The 23,052-nt window shown below is 40.4% G+C and overlaps 1 protein-coding gene across 1 annotated transcript in view; it reads right to left on the reverse strand.

The window, feature by feature from the left end:
• CRACR2A (calcium release activated channel regulator 2A) overlaps nucleotides 1-23,052 on the reverse strand; it is a 186,599-nt gene that overhangs the window by 9,718 nt on the left and 153,829 nt on the right. The window contains exons 13-15 of the mRNA XM_069101435.1: nucleotides 20,970-21,102; nucleotides 15,750-15,831; nucleotides 15,425-15,539 (exon numbers count right to left, since the gene is read on the reverse strand). Coding sequence (XP_068957536.1) covers nucleotides 15,425-15,539; nucleotides 15,750-15,831; nucleotides 20,970-21,102 — 330 coding nt within the window. The remainder of the gene's footprint in view (nucleotides 1-15,424; nucleotides 15,540-15,749; nucleotides 15,832-20,969; nucleotides 21,103-23,052) is intronic.

Consider the following 23,052-nt stretch of genomic DNA (forward strand, 5'->3'; position numbering starts at 1 on the left):
GCATAACCTAGGGGCAGGGGGAAGACAGGCAATGTAACCTAGGTTATATACTTTCAGACAATGCCACATGGTTCAACTGGGGTCCTGTGAAGCTGTGGATGCTCCATACCCCACACCTTCAAGGTAAGCCCAAGACATTCCTAGAGACACAGAGCCACCAGGTCTCTAGGCAGTAAACAGTAAGGGTCCAGGGAGTCCATACAGGTTTGCAGCTGCCCTCTCAGGAACTTTTCCAGAGGGCTGTCCTGATGGATGCTTATTCCTCAGGACATAAATATCAGTACACTTAGCAGAAGGCATCACTTGGGGCTCTGCAGCTATTTAGTTTCTGGACTGCCAGAGTCTAAAAGGAACCCCATCCAGAAAAAGCCATTTGTGATTTCTAAGGGCTCCATGCTTAGAGTCAGCAGACTGGAGCTCAAGTATGACCGTGGGTAGGTAAGTCTGTACAATGAAGCCTAGATGTCCTCTATGGTTCTTTTCAGTTCTAATTGTCAAGATTCTACAAGCCACTGGAGCTCTCTGAACTCTTCTGAAGATTACTGTGAAAAATCAATGAACAACTTTTAAAGTACCCATGTGTCTGGAACTGTGCTGGTGCTAAGAGATTTGTAAACCTTAAAGAGGTTAAATGTAACTTGTTTTTCAAAAAATCATTATAACAATGTTACATTGCTATTAATGTAATATTATATAATTATCATTATTCTATTTAAAGAGTTAATGTAAGGTAATTATGTAATACATTGGCATGATGGCCACTTTCCAATAAAGCTCCTATAGCTAAAGTTTAGGACAGAATATCTGTGTATTCACTTCCCTAAACCCACAAGGCTTTATTTGAAATTTGAAAAATTCTAGTAAGTTGAAATACAATGTGAATAAAAATGATAATGTCCATATTTAATAACCCTAGGCAGCCTATTATTTTTGCTTTGTGAAAGATCTAATTAGCACTTTAATACTTATTTGACAACTTATGCTAATTCCTAGCAACTGAAATTAAAATTTAAAAGGAAAAAAACTATATAGAGGTGTTATGGAGTCACAGAAGCTACAAAGCCTGATATTTTCATGGATTCCTTTAATAATCACCATAATTCCAAATAAATGGCTGAATCTCATCTAACAGACATCATAATTTTAATTTTAATTCACAATTACACCTGAAGATCCTCAATGAACTCAATGGTTATATGCAATAATACTGTCAATTTTGTTGAGTTTCAGTGGTTTAAAATAATACATAACAGAATGGGGAGTTAGGGCCCAGAGAGACTGAGAGACTGTTCCAAAAGGACCTACAATAAAATACTACGTAGCACCATCTTCCACTAAGTACAAGGTGTCCCAAAAGTCTCAGTGTAGCTTTAAGCTTTAATGACCTAATTTTAAAACTGCACTAAGATGTTTGGAATACTTTGTAATTTCCCCTGATTTCTCATTCTTATAGCACAGTTACCACTCCTTGCTATCTGGCACTCTATTAATCACAATGCTTCCATGTCACGTTACCCCAATGATATGTTACAGTCTTTATGAAAGTTCAGAGCTGATTTCAGAGATCAACAACATTGCAGAATTTAGAGTGGGGGGGGGGGCAGAGTCAAGATGGCGGAGCAAAAACAGGATTTCTGTGGGGCTCTGGCTCCCACCTCCTCCCATTCATGTAAAAGGTGACTCTGAAGAAACTTTGGAGCTACAAAACCCACAAAATGACACAGAGAAGCTAATCTCCCTCTGAGGACAGCCTGGCAAGCCGGCAGGAAGTGGTCAGTGCAGTGTTCTGGGAGCTGAGCCCAGGCCTGTGGGAGGCTTTAGCCTCAGGGCCACCTGAGCAGTGCTGGGTGGAGGGACCTCAGATTACTGGCAGCTGTGGAAGTTTACAGAATTATCAACACATAGATGCTAAGGACAAAGTGAGAGGTCAGTGCAGTGTGGACTTTGGGATCCAGTAGTTCAGGAGTGCTATTGGCTTTTGCCCCTGGGGCGAAAAGCAGCTGAGGCCTGGTGGCCAGGCAGCCGCAGCCACGTGGCAGCTTCAGTTCCTGGCCTGCAAATCATAGGGGGACCAAGCCACCAGTCTGAGGGGTAATCACTCTTGCTTTAACCTGTTTGGATCAGGATTGCTGTCTAGGGTGGAGGTCCTGGGGTGTGCGACCAGCTTGCCAGAATGTGTGGAGGCTTCAGAGAGGGCTAATACATTCTAATACATTCGGCAGCCGAGAAAACCCCAGTGATTGGTATGAAGCTCCCCTGTCTGGTAGCAGAGTTCTGCTATGGCAAAAAGCCAAAAGTCAAATAATTGAGTGGCAACATGAGCAAACGAGGGAAGCAAAGCAAGCAGAGGAATGCAACTTTATACTCCTATTTTGGGGACAAAAAGGATCAAAGCATGGAACACAAGGAAGACAGCAAAGTCAGAAATCCTGCACCAAAAGCTTACAAGAAAAATATGAACTGCTTATAGGCCATAGAGGAACTTAAAAAGGATTTTGAAAACCAAATAAGAGAAGTGGAGAAAAAATTGGGAAGAGAAATGAGAATGATGCAAGAAAATTATGAAATGAGAGTCAACAACCTGACTGAAGAAAATAACACCTTAAAAAATAGATTAACCCAAACAGCAAAAGAGGCTCAAAAAGCCAATGAGGAGAACAATGCCTTAAAAAGTCTAATTTGCTAGATGGAGAAAGAATCTCAAAAGCTCAATGAAGAGAATCATCCTTCAGAATTAGATTGGAGCAAATGGAAGCTAATGACTTTATGAGAAAGCAAAATACTATTAAACAGATCCAAACAAATGAAAAAATAGGAGGCAATGTGAAATATCTCATTGGGAAAACCACTGACCTGGAAAATAGATCCAGGAGAGATAATTTAAAAATTATTGGACTACCTGAAAGCCATGATCAAAAATAGAACCTAGAAATAATCCTCCAGGAAGTTCTCAAGGAAAATTGACCTGATGTTTTAGAACCAGAGGGCAAAATGAGGTTGAAAGAATCCACTCATCACCTCCTGAAAAAGATCCCAAAATGAAAACTCCTAGGAATATTATAGCCACGTTCTGGAATTCCCAGATCAAGGAGAAAATATTACAAGCAGCCAGGAAGAAACAATTTGAATATTGTGGAAACACAATCAGGATAGCACAGGATCTGGCAGCTTTCATGCTGAGGGATCAAATGGCTTGGAATATGATATTATGGAGGTCAAAGGAGCTGGAATTAAAACCAAGAATCACCTACCCAGCAAAACTGAGTATCATGTTTCAGGGGAAAATATGGTCATTTGGTAGAATAGAGGACTTTCAAGCATTCTTGATGAAAAAACCAGAGTTGAATAGAAAATTTGACATTCAGATACAAGAAGCAAACATGAGAATGTAAACAGGGAAAAGAAATAATAAGGAACTTATCAAAGTTAGACTATTTATATCCCTATAAGGAAAAATGATAATTGTAACTGACGAAACTTTTCTCAGTATGAGAATAGTTGAAGGGAATAGAAATGCATCTATATATATATACATATGTATATGTATAAATATATATATATATATATATATGTATGTCTATATGGGAGGGCATATGGATGTGTGAATGTGTGTATATATGTGTACAGGTATACATAGATAGAGAGCACAGGACCAATTTAATAGGAAGGGATGATACTTAAAAGGTGAAATTAAGAGGTGAGAGAGGAATACAATGAGAGGAGATGAGGAGAGACAGAATGGGGTAAACTCATATAGAAGAGACAAGGGACAATGGTTACAATGGAGGAGAAGAAAAGGAAGGCAAAAGGGAATGGGTCAACCTTATTCTCATTAAATTTGGCTTAGGGAGGGAATGACATACACACTAAATAGGGTATCTTACCCTATAGGAGAGTAGGGGGGAAGGTGATGAGAGGGAGGATGATGGAAGGGAGGGCAGGCTAGGGGGTAGGGAAGTTGGAAGCACCCACTTTTGAAAAGTGTCAGGATCAAAGTAGAGAATAGAACAAGTGGGATGTGGGATAGGAGGGAGGGAAATATACTCAGTTTTTTTACAATATATCCACTATGGTAATGTTTTGCATTAGCTACATATGTACAACCTATACTGAATTGCTTATCTTCCCAGTAAGGGTGGGTGACAAGGGAGGAAGGGAATGAATCTGGAATTCAAAGTTTTAAAATCAAATATTATATATATATATATATATATACTATTATTAATATTATTTTACATGTAACTGGGAAATAAGATATACAGGCACTGGGGTATAGAGATCCACCATGCCCTACTGGAAAGTCGGAGGGGGTATGGGAGAATATATGGGAGAGAGCAGATTGGAGGAGGGATATCCAGTGGGATTGCTATTTTGGGGTGGTGGGTAGGGGAAAAACGGAGAGAAAATTTGTAACTCGAAATCTTGCAGAAATAAATGATGTAAACTAGAAGTTAATAAAGCACTTGATTAAAAAAAGAATTTAGAGTTGGAACCCTAGCATCCATGCAGTCTAAGCCACGTCCAAAAGTAATATTAGATACAACATTCTCAACAAGTGATTATCTAACCTAGAGGCAATGTGGCACAGTGGAGAGAACACTGGGCTTGGAGGCAGGAAGAATTGAATTCAAACCCTCCTTCTGATACATAATAGCTGTGTGATCCCTGGCAAGCCACTTAACTTCTGTGTACCTCAGTTTCCTCATCTGTAAAACATAGGTGGTTGGATAAAATGGCTTCTGAGATTCCTTCCAGTTCTAGATCTATGCCTCTCTACTTAAAGCTCTCCTATGGACTTTGTCAACCTCAAACATGAAGGTTTAAAATGTACATTAAAAATGAGAAGGAACCTTAGTGACCATCTTCCATGAGTAGGGAATCTGTGGCCTGAAGGTCACATGTGGCCCTCTAGGTCCTCAAGTGCTTGAGAACCTAAAGGGTCACATGTGACCTGGAGGCCACAGGTTCCCCATCCCTGGTAGTCTAACTCAGATCTTGAAAGATTTTCATTATTAGAACATAATCAATGAGTAGGGAACCCACTACCTCTTAAATCAGTCTATTTTGTCTTTTGGACAACTCTAATTGTTATAAAGTTTATTCTGATATTGAGCCTAAATTTGCCTCCTTTTAGCTTCTACTTACTGTTCTCTGGGAGCAAACAGGACAAGACAGCTCTCCTGATAGCTTTCCACTAAGAAAGCTTTCTACTACACTAAGACTTTTGGAACACCTTGTACTTAGTAGAAGATGGTGCTGTGTAGTATTTTACTGTAGGCCCTTTTGAAATAGTCTCTCAGTCTCTCTGGGCTCTAACTCCCCATTCTGTTATGTATTATTTTAAACTATTGAAACTCAACAAAACTGACTGTATCATTGCATATAACCATTAAGAGTTTACTGAGGATCTTCAGGTATAACTGTGAATTAAACTTAAAATTATTATGACTATTAGATGAGATTCAGCCATACATAAAGACAGCTATCATGTCCTCCAACACCACCTCCATGGATCCTTTTCCCCAAGCTAAAGGTCCCCAGTTCCTTCAAAGGCCCTTTACCCTTCTGGTTGCCCCTCCATCTTATGAATGTCCTTCCTAAATGTGGCAACCAGAAATGACCACAATATTCAAGAACTGTCACATGGAAGAGTCCAGCGGAACTATCACCTTCTTATTCCTGGAACTGATGTCTTTCCTAATGCAATCCAATATCACATTAGCTTTGGGAGCTATTACATCACATCACAAAATTTAGCCTGCTTGCCATAGTAGCTGAAATTATTAGCCTTAGTTTTTGAATTACCTATTTACATTTTGCCCCTAAACATCTGGTTAAAACCTTTGTATAGCTTTTAGTTACATTTTAGTAACTTGACAAGTTCCACCCAACTTTCTTTCTTTTATTCTCAACAATCCACAGCCTTACCCACTTTTTCTCCTCCTCCTCCTCCTCCCAAACTCCTGTCTATTTCATTAACTTGCCTCACTCTCTAAATGACTCTCCCAAATTACCCAGCAATTCATTCTGCTTTACCTCATCTTACTTATTTTTCTTTGCCAATTCTAGAGTCTTCCTCTCCAGGGCTCTACTCCTTAATCTCATCCTTCTTCACCAATCTCTCTCACTGAAGCCCAAAGTGGAGTCTCAACCTGGAAATTGTTCTTTAAATTTTCTTTGCATTCTCCCAAGTTTGCACAAACTTCTTCTGAAATTCAATCTCTGGTCTTTTTCACAGGACCAAATTCTCTGAGTTCTACCCTCTGAACCCCATTGAAATCATCAATACAGTTTTCTTTTCTTTCTAATTTAGTTCAAGTCCTCCTACTTCTCTCACAATATACTCTTCATGGAAGTCGGAAGTAAAAAAATCATCAAATTTTACTTTCTTATTTAAAGATGAGGAAACCAAGATTCAACAGGATTAAATTATTTGCCCAAAGTCACATAGGAAGTGGCAAAGTTAGAATATGAACCCAGGCTTTCCAAGTATAAACCCTGTTCTCCTTCCATTACACAACAATTTGCACTTCAATCTTACTTTCTTACTTCTCAACATTTCTGTCTTCCCATCTCTGGAAAGCTCATATTTCTATGGCACTTCTATGTTTGCAAAATATTTTCTTCATAACAACCCTATTAGGGAAGCAATGAAGTACTACTAGGGTAATTTTGCAGATGAAGAAATTAAGGTTCAGGAAGGTAAAATTACTTGTCCATGTTTCTGGAACAATTAAGTATCAGAGGAACACCATATGTTGGGTTCGGAGAACATAGGATCAATTATAGATTCTGCCACTGTGTGACTCTGGACAAGCTATATCATTTATCTTGGCCTCATTTTCCTGATAGGGTTGGACTAAATGATCTGTGAGGTCTTTCCCAACTTCCATACCATTGACACCAGAGCCATAGTCCTACTAACCCAAAATTCTATCTCTGATCATGGCCCCAGTAGATAGACTGTGGGCCAATAGTTTCCTCCTATTACATCAATTTCAAAACTAACGCATTCCCCCACCCCCTCTACCCACTACCACACTTATCTACCTTCCCCATCCCCTCTCCCACTTCTCATTTCCCTTAGGAAACTCTTATAGGTCCATCATTCATTAATTTATACATACCTTCCTTAAGCATATACCTCCTTGAACATTTTAACTCATCCCAAGCCTTAGAGTAGTAAATTCTGTAAGTTTGCTCTCTGTAGGGTGAATAAAGGTCACAGAATGTTCTTTTAAGCATCATATGATGATACCAGTTCTATTCTTCTATTATGTGTGATTTGATGAACAAGTTTCTATTTGCTCTTCCCATACTCTTTACAATAGTACAGATTCATCTAATCTAACACTTATTCCTTTTTGATATTGTTCAAATGCCACCAGAGACAGGGAGCATACTTCCTTAGGGGACAGTCCATTTTATTTTAAGACCAATATGTCCTAAGGAAATGTTAGGAAGCAGTTCCTTATACTAAGCCAAAATCTAGGTTTTCATGGTTCAGAATGAGTATAAATAGTAATTGTTTTCTCTTCTGGCCAGAAACTCTAAAGGTTTTTCCCTCCAAGATTGATCATTTTTTTTTATGGTAAATTGGGCCACCTTTTGTCTCAATTCTTACCTATCCCTCAGTCATTGTAATGGGTGTTGCCTCAGACAAACCAAGACCTTGGAAAGACTTTAATTTAGAAAGGCCTAGGTCACCCACTGCATCCTGGACCATCATCAATTATCTTGACTTTTGACTGCCATCAGATTCTCATGACTGTGGAGGAGAGAGTGAGGCCAATGACTTTGAACAGTTCTGCCTCATTTAAATGCAATTCACTTGCAAGTCAAGATATCACCTTTGTGATGTCATTGTTCCTCTTCTAGAATGAAAGATAAACAATAACATCTCCCTTGTAAATCCTCAACTTTTTAAGCAGTTGTATAATCCTCTTTAGCAAACATGGATACCAAGTCAATCTCTCCTGATAATTAGTCATGAGATCTTGGACAAGTAAGTTCCCTCTCAATGGGTCTCAGCTTCTTCTATAATAAAATAAGGGGGCTGAAGCAGGTGATCACTGAGATCCCTCCTGGCTTTGAGATCATAAGGATGTGGAAGATTTTCTGTCTTTATGATAATTTTTGTTGGTCTTCTTTGAACTTTAAAAACATGGAAGACAAGACTCTGGAATTCACAGCCCTGCCTCTTTCTGATTTTAAAGATGACAGGCTGTAACTCAGAAAGGCAGCCTGCTTTTTGGTATAGAACATGGAGTTGTTATATTTGGGAGATGTGGTGTGAACGTGTGTGAATGTGTGTGTGTGTTTTTCAATATATATTTGGTGAAAGGCAAGAAAAAAACATTTAGCCTGGATAGTGCCGGTGTTTCTCTGGAGCAAGAACAAAAAAATTTCTATGCATAATAAAATGTGCTGTTATGCTCAGGAAAAATGACTGCAAAATTATATCTTGGGGGTTTCCATATTTATCCAGCCCCTGGACTATGAGTCAAAACAAGATTTATTTGTGTAGTTCATTCTAAACTGCCAGCACTTCAAGCTCAACTTGGAACATGGAAAAAAACAAACCAAACCTCCAACTGTGCTATTTTTTGTTCTGTGCTGTAAGGTGCCACCACTCACAAAGACTGTGCAATGTGGATTAGCTAGCAACCGGGAAGTGGTGAGGGAAGCAGCCCTGCGCATGCTATCTGAGAGGAGAAGTGGGCTGCTTCCCATGCCAGGGTAGGGATGAAGCTAGGCCAGGAACCTCAGTATCACCAAATGCAGTCTCCAACAGAGGCCTCTTGGACACAGGGATGGCCATAAGGTAGAACAGAGACAGCACAGAGATTAGGTTTCTGATCTTGGCACTTCCATGAGTTTGCTGTGTGGCCTGGGGCAAGTCACTACCTCTCTGAGCCTCTTTTTTCCTCATATGTAAAATAAATAGGTTAAACCAGATGATCTCTGAGGTCCCTTTTGCTCCATCATCCTGAACTTGGCATGGGGTATGGAGAGCAATCATTAAGCTCCCTGGCATAGGTACCAAATGTTTTTTTAGGCCAAATCAATCTGTTTGACTCCAGTGGGCATGGAAGGCTCCAATGGAGAAAGAGGCCAGAGAGATTTTCAGTTGCTTTGAGTTATGAGAAATGCACTAAAAATATATGTAACTGAGAATAATCAACAGCAAGTAGTCTAGCCAAAAGTTTAGACTCCTTTTATAGGGAATTTTCTAATCTCATTCCTAAGGGAAGCCAGAGTCTATTGGGTAGCAAGTGAAAGAAGATGGGTAGGAGATGGAGATAAACAAGTACGATGCTAGGAAACAAGATATAGAGCTACTCAGAAGGAGTCCTAGAGGACATCTAGTCCAATTCCCACATTTTACAGGAAAGGAAACTGAGGCACAGAGAAAGGAAAGTATGTGTATAAGCCTACTCAGGTAGTAAATGGTACATCCAGGATCCAAATCCAAGACTTGCAGTGGAAACCTGTTCTTCCTCTTTCCTGAGAGCTCTTCATCAAGAAAAAGAGACAACATTAAATGGAGACTGCCCTGTGGCTTTGGAGAAGGATCACAAGAGTTTTTGGACTATAAGAGATTATTATATGGAAGGTTGAGGAAGTTCTGCTAAAGCAGATTTTTGTTCAATGTGAGGAAAAAAACCCAAACAACCACTTCATAATCAGAAACTCATCCACCCTTGCACAGCCAAGAAAGATTGTACTTCTGACAGCCTTAACATTAGGATCTCCTTAACCAAAGAATTTTCTAGAGAGGTGAGCGAGTGCCCCCATGTCACATAGCTAGTTAGTGGCAGAGTTGGGGTAGGGGTGCAGCTTAGCCTTGAAGCTTTCCGGGAGTCATTCCCAGACACCTGCTCCAATCCTCTTTCCAGCAGAACATTTGTTCTTCTGTATAACCTGCGGCAATTTAAGCCCATTCCTTCTTGTTCTGCCTTTCGGGGGAGGAGAGAAATAAAGAACAGCTGGTCACCATTCCCTTAATAATAACTCTTCAAATACTTGAAGGCTGTTATTAGATCTTCCCCTCTGTCTTCCCTTTGCCAATTCAAGTGACTTAGAACTCCTTGGAAAAATATGGTAGAATACAAATACAAAGAACTGCTTGCCAGTACCCCCCTCCGTCAAATTAGGTGTCAGGTTTTAATACATCATCTGACATCTCTGATTGCTGGTTGCCAAGGCAGACTGACTTAGCTTTTCAGGAGCCTTGAAAACAAGTGTCTCAATGATGCCAGTGTTCCATACCTTTAGCATGCCTCCCTTCACATGACACAGCTCCTGCTTTCTTCACAAGGCTTGAATGGAGGAGCTGTGATTTCATGGGGACCCCTGCACAGATTCCAGCCCTCCAGTTGCATTACTCAGTGGTCAGCCTTCTGATGATTCAACTCCATTCTTGATGATTCAACAAGCATTTAATAAGCCACTACAATATACAAAATACTGTGCTAGGTATTGGGAAGAGAAAGAGCCCAAAAAACTGGGCTGGATGACAGATGGATAATTAGCTTCCTGGCTCATTGTTCAAGACTTTCCAATTTCATAGGACCTGTTAGAGCCTGATGGGCATACTTGGGCTTTGAGAACTGATGGTTATCTCGATGTTGTGACAAGGCATCTAATTAGGACTTTAGTGGAGGAAATGAGTATTTATTCTGAATACACACATCATGTCTAATCCTAACTGCTTACCACCCATAAAGCACTGTAAAGTTTGCTGGGTGTTTCCACATGACGTGCCTGGTGAGGTAGGAAAATATTACAGCCTCCATTTTCCAGTTGGGAAAACTGAGACTCAGGGAAGTTAAATGATTTGCTCAACACTAAGTGGAAGCACTGGGATTTGAATCCACTCCTGAATTGAAGACCAGTGCTCTTTTCACCTTCTAGGCTAGGTAACATGAAGTGCTTGCCAACAGAAGACAAAAGCTGCATGTCTGTTATCATTTGCTCTCACTACAGGACTGGTCCATTTTTTTGATGATATCTTTTAGGTTACACCACTTTTTGCGCACAATTTTTCATTGTCAATCCATTGCAGCCTATTTATACCCAACACGCATCTTCTCTATTGCCTTTAATTCTTTACAGATTGTTGGATTCCATGCATGAATCATCATAGATGCCACAGCAATTTTGAAAAATAATATCTTAAGTCACAGAGAATTTGGTAAGAAGCATCAGAAATTCGGATCTCTCTTAGTTACTATTTTTCTGAGGGCATGGGGAGTTCATAGCAACTTGTCCTGCCACTTCCTGGAAACAGAGGGAGAAGACATGAAAGCAGTGTCAGATTTTTTATTCTTGGGCTCATAGTTCACTGTAGATGGTAACTACATGTTGCCATAAAACTTAGATGCTTCTTCCTTGGAAGTAAATCTATGGCAAATCCGGACAGCATGCTGAAAAAGCAGAGACATCACCTTGCTGACAAAGGTCTGTATAGCCAAAGCTATGGTTTTCCCAGTAGAAACATATGCCTGTGAAGGTTAGATTGCAAGGAAAACTGAACATTGCAGAATCGACACTTAGAATCGTGGTGCTGGGAGAAGCCCTTTGAGAACCCCTGGGACAGCAAGGAGAGAGGTTGAATCAGTCAATACTTAAAGAAATTAATTCAGACTATTCACTGGAAAGTCATATTTTGAAGCTGAAGCTTCAATACTTTGGCCACATCATGAGAAGACAGGACTCACTGACAAAAGGTAAAGAGATAACAGAGGAGATGATGCATAGATAGTGCCACGGAAACGATGAACATGAACTGGGCAGACTTTAAGAGATAGTGAAGACAGGCCTGGCATGCTATTGTCCATGGGATCACAGAGAGCTGGACATGATTGAACAAAGTGGGGATAAACTGTGGTCAGTCAACAATACCGAATAAGCACAGACCCTATGTGTGATAGAATATATATTTTGTACCATTGTGCATTATTACACACTTCCTGGATTCATGAAGACCTTTGTTTGAATTCAGCCTCAGATACTTTCTAGCTAGACTAAAAAGTCACTTTTCTGAGTGCCTCATTTTCCTCATTTGTGAAAATGAGGATAATAATAGCAGTTACTTTTCAGGGTTGTTGTGAGGATCAAAATAAGATATTTATAACATGCTTAGCATAATGCCTAGAACACAGAAGGCACTTAATCAACATTTCCTTCCTTCCTTCCATCCTTCCTCTCTGCCTCCTTCCCTCCCTCCCTTCCTATTCTCCAGTTATCCCTTACTCTTGCCATGTGACTCGCACTTCTCTTTGCCATACATTTCTCTGATGATATTCTCTACTCTACTTAAGTTCTTTTTTTAATGGGTTATGTAGCCTGCTTACTTTTCCATTTCTCCACTGCCCTCTGAGTGATACTCATTTTTTTATTCTTCAGAGACGATGAGTGTTCTATGACTCACAGTCATACGACAACATTGTGAGAATAATAGCATTAAAAAGATGGGCTTCTGTTACCTGGAGAAGTTTGGAATCATGAAAGGAACTCTGCAAATTCCTACAGACAATCTACCCTGCCCTCGTTTTCCTGCTTCATTCTGGGCCTAACTTATCCATTTGTAGACTAAGACACACACATGGACACACACACATGGCCACACACTCATTCACTTATAAACAAGTACATGAACTCACTCATGAACAGCCTATATCTTTTCTACTCTGTCTCTTTCTGTCTGTCTTTGTCTCTGTCTGTCTGTCTCTCTCTTCATGCTGGAAAACCCTATGGACTGTCCATCTAACTGTATGTCATAATCTGTAAAGAGACATTCTCCATTCATGTGGTTCTTCCTAGAGGTTTCCAAACTCTTTGGAGTGGTTAAAAATCTCTCCAAGAATTTCTACCTATTTCCTAGGATTGTTATGAGGATCAAATGAGATAATAGTGGTAAAGTACTTCAGACTGTGCCTTGTACATAGTAGATGCTTAATAAATGCTGATTCTCTTCGCCTCTGCGATTCTCCAGCATTTGATTCAAATTATACAATATTATGTATAAACAGGAGCATCTGGGGGACCCCACCATCTAGTCCTATTCAATAGACACTTTATTTCCCCCATTCCTTCATGACCATGGCAAACATCTTTGGTAAACACACATCTCCCTATTTTATGATTTTTAAAAAATATTAATGAATGCTTACGAAGATTATTTTTATTTTTCCTATTTCATGTATTTTTTAGAAATTTTAATGCATACATGGAGACATTTTGTTGAAAGAAAGACTTTAAGGCTATATTTTGTGTCATTGAATCTAATTATTATTTTTTAAATAATCAACAACAAAAAAATAAGAGCAAGATCTTGTATTCTCTACATCTATCAGTCATTTGGTTGGCAGTAAAGATATTTTCCATTGCAGAATATCACAACTTAACTGTTTCCTACTAATACTTTCATCAAGGAAGCCCTTGATAACATGCTTATAGGATTATCACAAAAATTATATGTAGTTGGTAAAGTCGGCATATAGGCTAGTAGTTGTTAATGTTCTTTCAGTCTTTTTTTTTCTTCAGTACTTAAACAATCCAAGACTTTTTTTTCTATGGATTTGGTCTCTCTTCTTTCATATGCCCTTTGGAGCAGAAACAGTGTTCTATACAACTTTGTATCTTTTACATTGTCCAGTACAGTTCGGTCTAGCCTAGTGGAAAGTGCCCTGGACTCTGTGAGCCAGTCTCTCAAAGTCCTCAAAATCTTGTCACCTCCAACATTCATCTCCTTTATGAACAATTGGTCTACCCCTGCTTCTTTCTCCTTAGTGTTCTCTTTAATTCTATTTCTACATTCTTTCTACTATTTATACATATAGACATATCCAGGCCTTTGTCCTTAGAGTTCAAGTGGGATGGCTCTATTGACCTTGATGGTGAAAAAGAAATTTATTATCAACATCTTTGTAGATCTTTTAAAAAATCTTTCCTCCATTTGTTGTCCTTTTATTACACACATCACCTCTTAAGCAGTGAAAAGAATCATCTTGCTTAAAGCAAGAAGGGACCTTGCATCATCTGGTCCAACCCCCATCTTACAACTTGGCATCTTACATCTTACAAATGTAGCAACTGAAGCCCACAGTTGACTTGCCCACACTGTCCTTGGTCCTGATAAGTTTAGAATAAAGTTGAAATGACAACAAATAGGGGCAGCTAGGTGGCGCAGTGAATACAGCACCACAGCACCGCAGTGAATATAGCCCTGGAGTCAGGAGGACTTGAGTTCAAATGTGGTCTCAGACACTTAACACTTCCTAGCTGTGTGACCTTGGCCAAGTCACTTAATCCCAATTACCCTGCCTTCCCACCTCCAAAAAAGGAAAAAAACAACAACAAAAAAGAAATGACAGCAAATATATGGAGGAAAAAAGACCAAAGAACCAGATTGTTCTACCTTTTAGGGTATAGAGAACTGAATTTCTAAATGTGAAGTGACTTGCCCAAATATTACATGTTACTATATAACTGCTACAAATGAATCTTTTGTTGTTCTGTCGTTTCAGTTATGCCCAATTCTTCATGCCCCGTTTTGGGTTTTCTTGGCAAAGCTACTGGAGTGGTTTGACGTTTCCTTTGCCATCTAATTTTACAGATGAGGAAACTGAGGCAAACAGGGTTAGTGACTTGCCCAGGGTCACACAGCTAGCAAGTATCTGAGTCAGATTTGAAGTCAGGTCTTTCTGATCCCAGACCTGGCACTCTATCTACTGTACCACCTAGTTGCCCAAGAAATGAATATATGAACTTATTACAATCAAGTCTCATTACAGTTACCAAGGAATCAGCATGACGTGGGTCTCTCATGGACCTTGTCTAAAGACTTTAATTACCTGGACATCTTGGGAGCCCTATGCTATGATCTATCTTCACCTATTACATGATTACATAATAAGGATGGTAATCAGTGATAAGAATACAGTCTTTTACAGGGTCCAAATTCTATTGTCTTTATGTTCTCACAATCCTCCCAACAACCTCAAGAAGTAGGTATTAGCAATATTTTGTGGATGAGGAAACCAGGGCCCAGAGAAATAAAATAATTTGGCCAAGATCACACAGCTTATTACAGGGTCTTTTAACTCTAGAATACTCTTGTATTAATGGTGACTATAAATTAAGCATATTAGGGGAGGAGGGGATGCAGAGAAAAGAGGGGGACAGAGATGGGTAGAGAAGGTTTGTGTAAATAGGCAAGTTTTGAGCCAGGTTGCAAAAAGTAGAGAAGGATATTGACTGGCAGAGAGGAAGACCATTGTGAGTGGTTGAGGGTAGAAAGCTAGGGGTTGAGGTAAGGTAAGAGGTAGTGAGGGAGGCAAAAGAATAGCAAGCAGCCATGAACTTGTGGCTACTATTTGCTGACTTACTAGGAGCTCAAGTAATGGTATCAGCTCACCTCGACACTTGTCAGCCACTGGCGGATGGACACGAACGTCTGCTTGGCTGTGATGTCATACATCACGATGACACCATCTGCCTTGCGGAAGAACTGCTGGGTGATGCAGCGATACCTGCAGATAATGGGTCCCCCCAGCTTTGTCAGAAATGTAACATTCCACCCACCCCAACCTCCCAACGAAGTGGACAAACCCATATCTTCAGCTAGATTCTTGGAGAACCACTCAACATGGAGTAGGAGGTAAACGATAATATGGAAAAAGGCTAAGTTGAGATCAGAAATGTAGAATCACAGAGTGGGGAAGCAAAGGGCATTTCCTCACCTCTCCTGCCCAGCTGTGTCCCACAGCTGCAAGGCCACCTGGCATTTGTCCACTTTCACTATCTTCACTTGGTAATCTAGCCCTGCAAAGTAAGAACAAGGTCTGTCAGGGTTGGCCTGGGCCTGTTCATAGGCCACAGGCTGTATCCTGAATTTCAGAATCACAGACATTTAGAGCTAAAATGAACTTCAGAGATCACCTACTACTCCCGTCTTACAGATGAGGAATCGGAGACTCAGGAGAGATGAAGCAGTTGGGATTGTTTTCTGAAGCGGCATGCCCAATCTGTATTTCCTCCTTCCCTCATGGAAGCAGGAAGGTTAGAGAAGACTAACTTCCTTCTTGAAGACTTTTTAGGAGTCTTCTCTTGAAATGCAAGCATCCTGAAAGAGGTCATACCCCAAGTTCTACTAATACATGGGGAGTATTAGTGAAGTAGAAGGAATCAAAATCAAATTTCATATTTTTTGCCTAGAGATAGATGGGATACCTGCCCACAATGTTCTTCCCACCCCTGGTCATCCACACCATGTCATCATTATAGGGGCTGCCTAGAGAGCACATGTCTTGGGATATGTCTTGGTAAGGGTCAACACCAGAACCTTTCAAAGAAAAGAACTTTTCTCCCAATCTTTTAGCCTTCCTAATAATATTAACCAATGTTAATTGGTTCCAGAAAAACATGAAGGATATTAAATGACATTATAGGGGGTGGTTAATTGTGTTGGTCAGAGGAACCTTAGCATGTAAACCTCTTTAGAGCAGAAACAATGTTCTGTCCAGCTTGGTGTACTTCACAATATCTCACAGAGTTCACTGTCACCCTGGGGAAAGTGCCCTGGACTTTGGGTTCCAATTGGCTTTGCCACTTAACCGTGTGGTCCTGGGGCAGTTACTTAAATGTTCTGAGTATCAGTTTCCATGTCTTTAAAGTAGAGACTATAATACTTGTGACACCTATTTCACAGGGTTGTTGTACAAATCCAACAAGATGCAATAATATTTATATTATAATATTTTTATAATATGTATAATAACAATAGCATTTCTATAGCATTTTCAGATTTGAAAAGTACTTTATCAATATTATCCCATTTTATCCTCAAAACAACCCTGAGAGGTAAGTACTATTATTTTCTCCATTTTACAGGTGAGGAAACTGAGGCAGACAGGTTAAATGACTTGCATGGGGTCACATAGCTAGTAAGTGTGTGGGCCTAGATTTGAATTTCTTTTCCTGAGTTCAGATCGAGGGCTCTATTGACATGAATATAAGCCATTTTTACAGCAGATGTTTAATAAATGTTTCCAATCAATGAATAAATAAGTGTTCCTTGAACAATAAATTCTTCTTTCCTGAATCTTTCTCATGTGACTCCTCAGGGTCATATGGAAATGTTGAAAGATTGAAACTTCTTTTTAAAGGAACCAGATCTAATAGTTGGCAAGAGTCATCTCCAGTATCTTCCCATTCCCACAGAATCACATAGATGTTAAGCTTCGTAGCCCAATAACTTAGGATAGAATAGGGCAACACAGAATGAAAGAAAGAGGACAGACAATAAATGGACCAAGCATAATGTAAATGGCAAAAATGTAATCACATGAAAATATCAAATGTTAATGTTGCTTCTAGGCCAAGGATAAAGTGTGGTTGGGCAGTGAGTGGGGCAAAGACAAAGGAATCTGATATTCAGACCGAGGAGGAAGAATCCAATCATTTACAATTATACTTTCAAAGGGTTTTCACATTCATCATCCCATATGGTCACCAAAACTTCCCTCTGAAGGAGACAGGTTAGATATCAACTAACCCCCTTTTAAAATGAGGAAACTGAAGATGAGGGAGGTTGTGATTTGCTTAGGGTCTCCAAACTCTTACCCAGTGTTCTGTCCTTTGCTATGGAAAATCAACATGGTGGTGCAATGGAAGGCACACTAGATATGGACTTGGGAGACCTGAGGCCTAGACCTAGCTCTTCCATTTGTGATCTCTTGTGAGCTTAGGCAAATCATTTCTGACTTTCTGAATCTCAGTTTTTTCATCTCTAAGATGGAGTTAGTAATAGCTGTACGATTACTATAACTCACGGGGCTGTTGTGAGGGCCAGAGAACATGCTGTATGGGAGGCTCTGGTCAAGACAAATGTTATTTTAGTATGCTGTGGATCAAGACTGGGAGAATTCACTGAGCTCTGGCTTTTATTTTTCTTTTTTAATTGGGAAATCTCAGGGCTAACTGTCTATTATCAGAGTAGTTTCAAATGAACTGGGAAATGAATTCATAGTTTAATTTTTAATTTGCCAAAAGTCTGGGAATCTGAGAAAGTTGTATCTCTCCCAAGAGGGAGGATGGGCCCGCTCTCCTCTCTGCCAGGAGTAAAGGCAGCCTGTGTGAAGGGTAATAACCAGGAACCAGTGCTGAATAAAGAGGAGCAACAGGCAGAGAGAATGCAAGAATGGTTGAGACGGAAGATAACCTAGCCCGACTCCCTCATTTTATGAGTGAAGAAAAAAAGGCCTAGAGAGGAGCTGTGACTTAGCCAATGTCACACCATGAATGAATGGCATATGGGCACTTGTCCATTGCCTACTCTCTATAGGTGTTTTGTCTCAGACTTCTTTATCTTGGAAATTGGACCATAAGTTCTAAGTCCCTTAGAGCAGGCCTGCACAACCTGTAGCCCAGGGGGCTGCTTACAGCCTGTGGGTATGCTAAAGTATTTTGAGCAGTCTGTGTAAAATGTAGAGGAAGTTTTCCTGTAAATTTTTCAAGGGCTGCCCAAAATTCTTTGGCAGGCTGTCATTGGTGCAGGCCTTCCTTAGAGCATAGGTGGCTCCTAATTTTGAGTGTGTGTTGGGAGTGGGAGGGGAAGAGGGGTCCTAAGCAGGAGAGGGCTTGTCATGGCGCCAGCTGATGACATCACTCCTCTGCATTAACATCTGTTCACCTAACCAGCCAGGGAAAATCAACTACATCTCAGGCCCAGTGAGATATGCACAAGTAAAACAAAACAAGAGAATACATTCTGCCCTGCAGGTGATCCAGAAGACTCTCTGGTGAAAATCTAATGGGGTTCTTCTCTTTATACTGTCAGTTGGCCAGTCAATCAATCAATAAGTCAATCCCACAAGCCTGGACTGAGTGCTTACGGGGTGGCTGCAGCAGAATGTTGAGAGCACTTGAGGGAATTCACTATCTAATGAAGGAAGGCAGACTGATTAATATGGGACTGTGCCTGAACAATCTGTTGGTAGAATTTTGATGCTATTCAACGACAATGATGTTATTCTACCACAATGGTAGAAATCATGGCGGGGAAGGGCTGGGTGGATGTTTGGTGAGTGGACTGGAGGGGAATGGTGGGTTCATTCAGGAAAGCCTTGGAAAGGTAGATCACATTGTACAATTTAAGTAAAGAGAAATTTTGAGCATTTTGTTGTGAAGAATAGTGTGCATGTAAGAAAGCCCTAAGTCCAGAGTTGAGACCTAGCCATAGCTCACAATAGGCTAATCACTGACAATAAGTGAATCACTCTGAGCCTGAGTTTCTTCATCTGGAAAAGGGTGATAATGATATTTGTCCCACCTACTTCACACAGGGTTGTTAGAAGGAAAAGTACTTCATAAACCTCAAAATTCATTATGAATGTGAACTGTCATCATTTAAAAGACACAGAGAAAATAGCTACTTCAAGCCTGGTTTGCCCTGGGTGATTCTCTGCCATTACTGAGAAAGAATAGGGACTGAATCAAATCCACTAAATTCAATGCCTCATTTTACAGATGAGGAGAAGCCCAGGCAGGATAAATTATGTACTCAAGGTCACAAAGGTATAACAAGCGACGGTTGAACCAATTCTTCTGACTCCAATTCAAGAGCTCTTTCCAAGCCATAGTTTCAGACAACTCTCAGGATAGTGCCTAAGACAGTAGTAGGCATGGAGTGAACCAACTGAGAGAGCCAGTGCCTGAAGATGAATGGGGAAAGGAATGGGTCAAGGAGGATTCTTAAGTAGAGAATAATGACGGGCTGTTTTCCAGTGAGGACAGAATGACAAGAAGTAAGCCTAAACTTCAGAGCGATTAACATTAAAATGAACAAAGGCCAGCTCAATGAGGAACACTGGAAGTGGTATGTGACAGTGGATGTTGGAATCACCATCTCTTGACAGAGCAACCAAAATCACACAGGTTGTCAGTGACAGAGCTGGGATTTAAACCCAGATACACTGACTCCAGATTCCCCACTACTCCATACTGGGCACCACAAATGCATGGTGTTGTAGATTCAGAGGTGGAAAGGACCTTAAGTCATCACAACCAAGCCCCTTATTTTTTTTGGAGTGGGCAAAGCAATTGGGGTTAAATGACTTGCTCAAGGTCACACAGCTAGTAAGTGTCAAGTCTCTGAGCCCAAATTTGAACTCAGATCCTCCTGACTCCAGGGCCACCTAGCTGCCCCTTCTTTATTTCTCAAATAAAGAAGCAATTTGCTCATGGTCACAGAGGAGAGTGAAAGCAGAAGACCTTGGGAACCTCTGATGTCCAGAAAGGGGCTCAGATGAGGAACCTCTCCAGCTTCAATTTTGCCTAGAGCTGATCCTGCTGTCTTTAAGTAGCTCAAGGTCATCTGCAGTGTGTAAAGCATAAAGCAAGATGGCACAATGGAAAGGGCCCTCCAGGTACAATTCAGATGACTCTGTGCAGTTAGGTACATCATTTAATATGTCTTGGCATCAATTCCCTCATCTACAAAATGAGAATATTTGAATATGTGACCCACAAAGTCCTTCCAGGTCTAAAATTTCTGATTCTATTATTCCATGCTTGATCATTTAATGGGGGAACTCATCCTACCCAGTCTGTCCTCACCATGTGCCACCCATCGACAAGGCTGCTAGCACCTCCAATCAAAGCACTCCCCAATTCTGTCCTTTTGGCTTTTTTCTGTCTCCAGATCCAGCAGAAGGGCCCATCCTAGGGTCCCATGCTCCTTCAGTACTATTCTAGGCATGGGAGGTAATGATAAAAATGCAACAGTCCTTACCTTCAAGGAATTTAAATTCTACTAGGAGGAGGGGGCAGGGGGAGGAATGCTATAAATACATAAATAAGGAGATTTCATCAAGGAAATCAGAGCCAGGAGAGAAGTCACATCCTCTAAAAAAGGAAGGAAATTTCAAGCAGCGGAACAGCTGCTAAGGGGAGGGACTCACCAACGGTGGCTGCCGAGCCTGGGGTAAATCGGTCGTCACAAAACCGCCTCAGAAACGACGTCTTCCCCACGCTAGAATTGCCCACAAGTACAATCTTGAAGAGTCGATCTCTGGAGTTGGAAGAGTTCTTCTTCTGCAAAGAGGTAGATAGGTCTGCCCGCAGTTTGGAAAGCCCTGTGGCCCACCCATCATCCCATCAATTCTCCCTGTGCAGATCAGGACAGAGTTATCTTTGGCCTTAGGACATTAAACACCTTATGGTGTAGGAGAGAAGGAGAAAGAGAGAAACTGTTCAGTCCTGTATCAGTCATCACAGATCATTGTTTCTATTGTAAGATGATGCTTGGTGATAAGGAAAGAGAGCTGCCCTTATCTATATTACTAGAGACAGAAAGAACAGGGAGCCCTATACCTATCTCAACAATGAAGCTGTATGCAGAACTTATTAGGGGGCAGCTAACATATAATAATGGTACGGTGTCAGGTTTAAATCCTGCCTCAGACACTTACTACTTGTGTGACCCTGGGCAAGTCACTTAACCTCTCTTTGCTTCAGTGTGCCCCTCCGTAAAATGGGGATGATAATAATAGCACTAGGGTTGTTGTGAGGATCCGATGAGATAATTTAAAGCACTTCGCCCAGTGCCTGGCACATAATAAGTACCACATAAAGGCTAGTTTTTATTAAAGTCGTTTCTATCAGCCTCAGTTTCCTCAGCTATGAAACTGGATATAAAACCCTTATACTACCTACTTCACAGAGTCGTCATGAGGAAAATGTTCTATAAATCTTAAAACATTATAGATGGGAGCCATTATGATTGCTGGAGATCTCTTCCCTTCCACTGTACCCTGTTTTAGTCTGTAGAAGAAGTTCTTAATCTGGAGTCTATGAACTTATTTCTGAAAAAAAATTTTGATAACTATATTTCAATATAAATGTGATTCTTTGTAATGTTATATGTTTTACTTTAGGCATTTAAAAACATTCTTCTGACTAGGGATTCATAGTCAGCACCAGACTGCCAAACAGGGCCATGACAAAAGACAAAAACAAACAAAAACAAAAGATTAAAATTCTTAGCTTAGGGCTTCCCCATCTTCCGGGTAGACTTCCAGGATAGGAAAGGTTAAGAACCCAACCATTAGGCGAATCACTCTAATCCCAAGTTACCCAGTCCTGGGTTCAGTAAGGATAAGGGGGTGGAATGGAACTTTTACCCTCCATTTTTCACAGGGGGAGACGGAGGCCCAGGAGAGTAAAACAGTGACTAAAGGGTCACACAAGGAATTATTGGCAGAACTGAACCAGTAGGAAAAAAAGTTGTGTTAGCTCAGGGCTTTTCTAACTAGTCTACACATGCTCTCCAGGAAGTTGCTTACTCACCCAGTCATTCTGCCTCTGAGTTCAAGCATAATACTTCCTGAATAAATGAGAAGCCTCTTTTGGAACTACTTAAAAATGGATTCAGTGGAATTAGCTCCTCTCATTAAAAAATCTGTAATGTGACAGTAAATGTATTCAAGTTGTAGAAAAAAATCATCATAGCCTTTTGGGGAGAAACCAAAACTTAGGAAAGAATTCAAGGTAAATGACAGGAATTTAAATGAAAGACAAAATATTTCCTCCACAAGGACCTTGCCCCTCAGTCCTCCCACTAACTTTCATCACACAAACATCACTCCATCCCTTTTAGTCATCACCTTTGAACAAAAAGCTCAATAACTGACAATCATTTTTCCAGGTTATTTGTTACCAAGTTAAAATCTCCACAGTCCTCAAGGGTTTGGGATCATAGGGTTTAGAGCACAGGAGAACTTGGGAGATCATTTAGCCCAATCCTTTCATTTTACAGATAAGAGGAATGAGGTTGAGAGAAGGGAAGTGACAGATCCCAGCCTCTCAGACAGCTCCTGCCCCAGGTATACATAATCCATACCTTACTCCATGCCTACAACATGTAACATTAGGAGAGACATCTATGTATCTATATATATTCGGGAGAAAATGACCCAGATCTCACGCAAATATATATATATGAGAAATTTCAGCATAGCAATAACTCTGTTGTAAACGGTAACA

This window comes from Petaurus breviceps, unplaced genomic scaffold (assembly GCF_028583685.1).
Source record: "Petaurus breviceps papuanus isolate PSGF00001 unplaced genomic scaffold, PetGlider_PUasm1.0 470, whole genome shotgun sequence".
Lineage (NCBI taxonomy): Eukaryota > Metazoa > Chordata > Mammalia > Diprotodontia > Petauridae > Petaurus > Petaurus breviceps.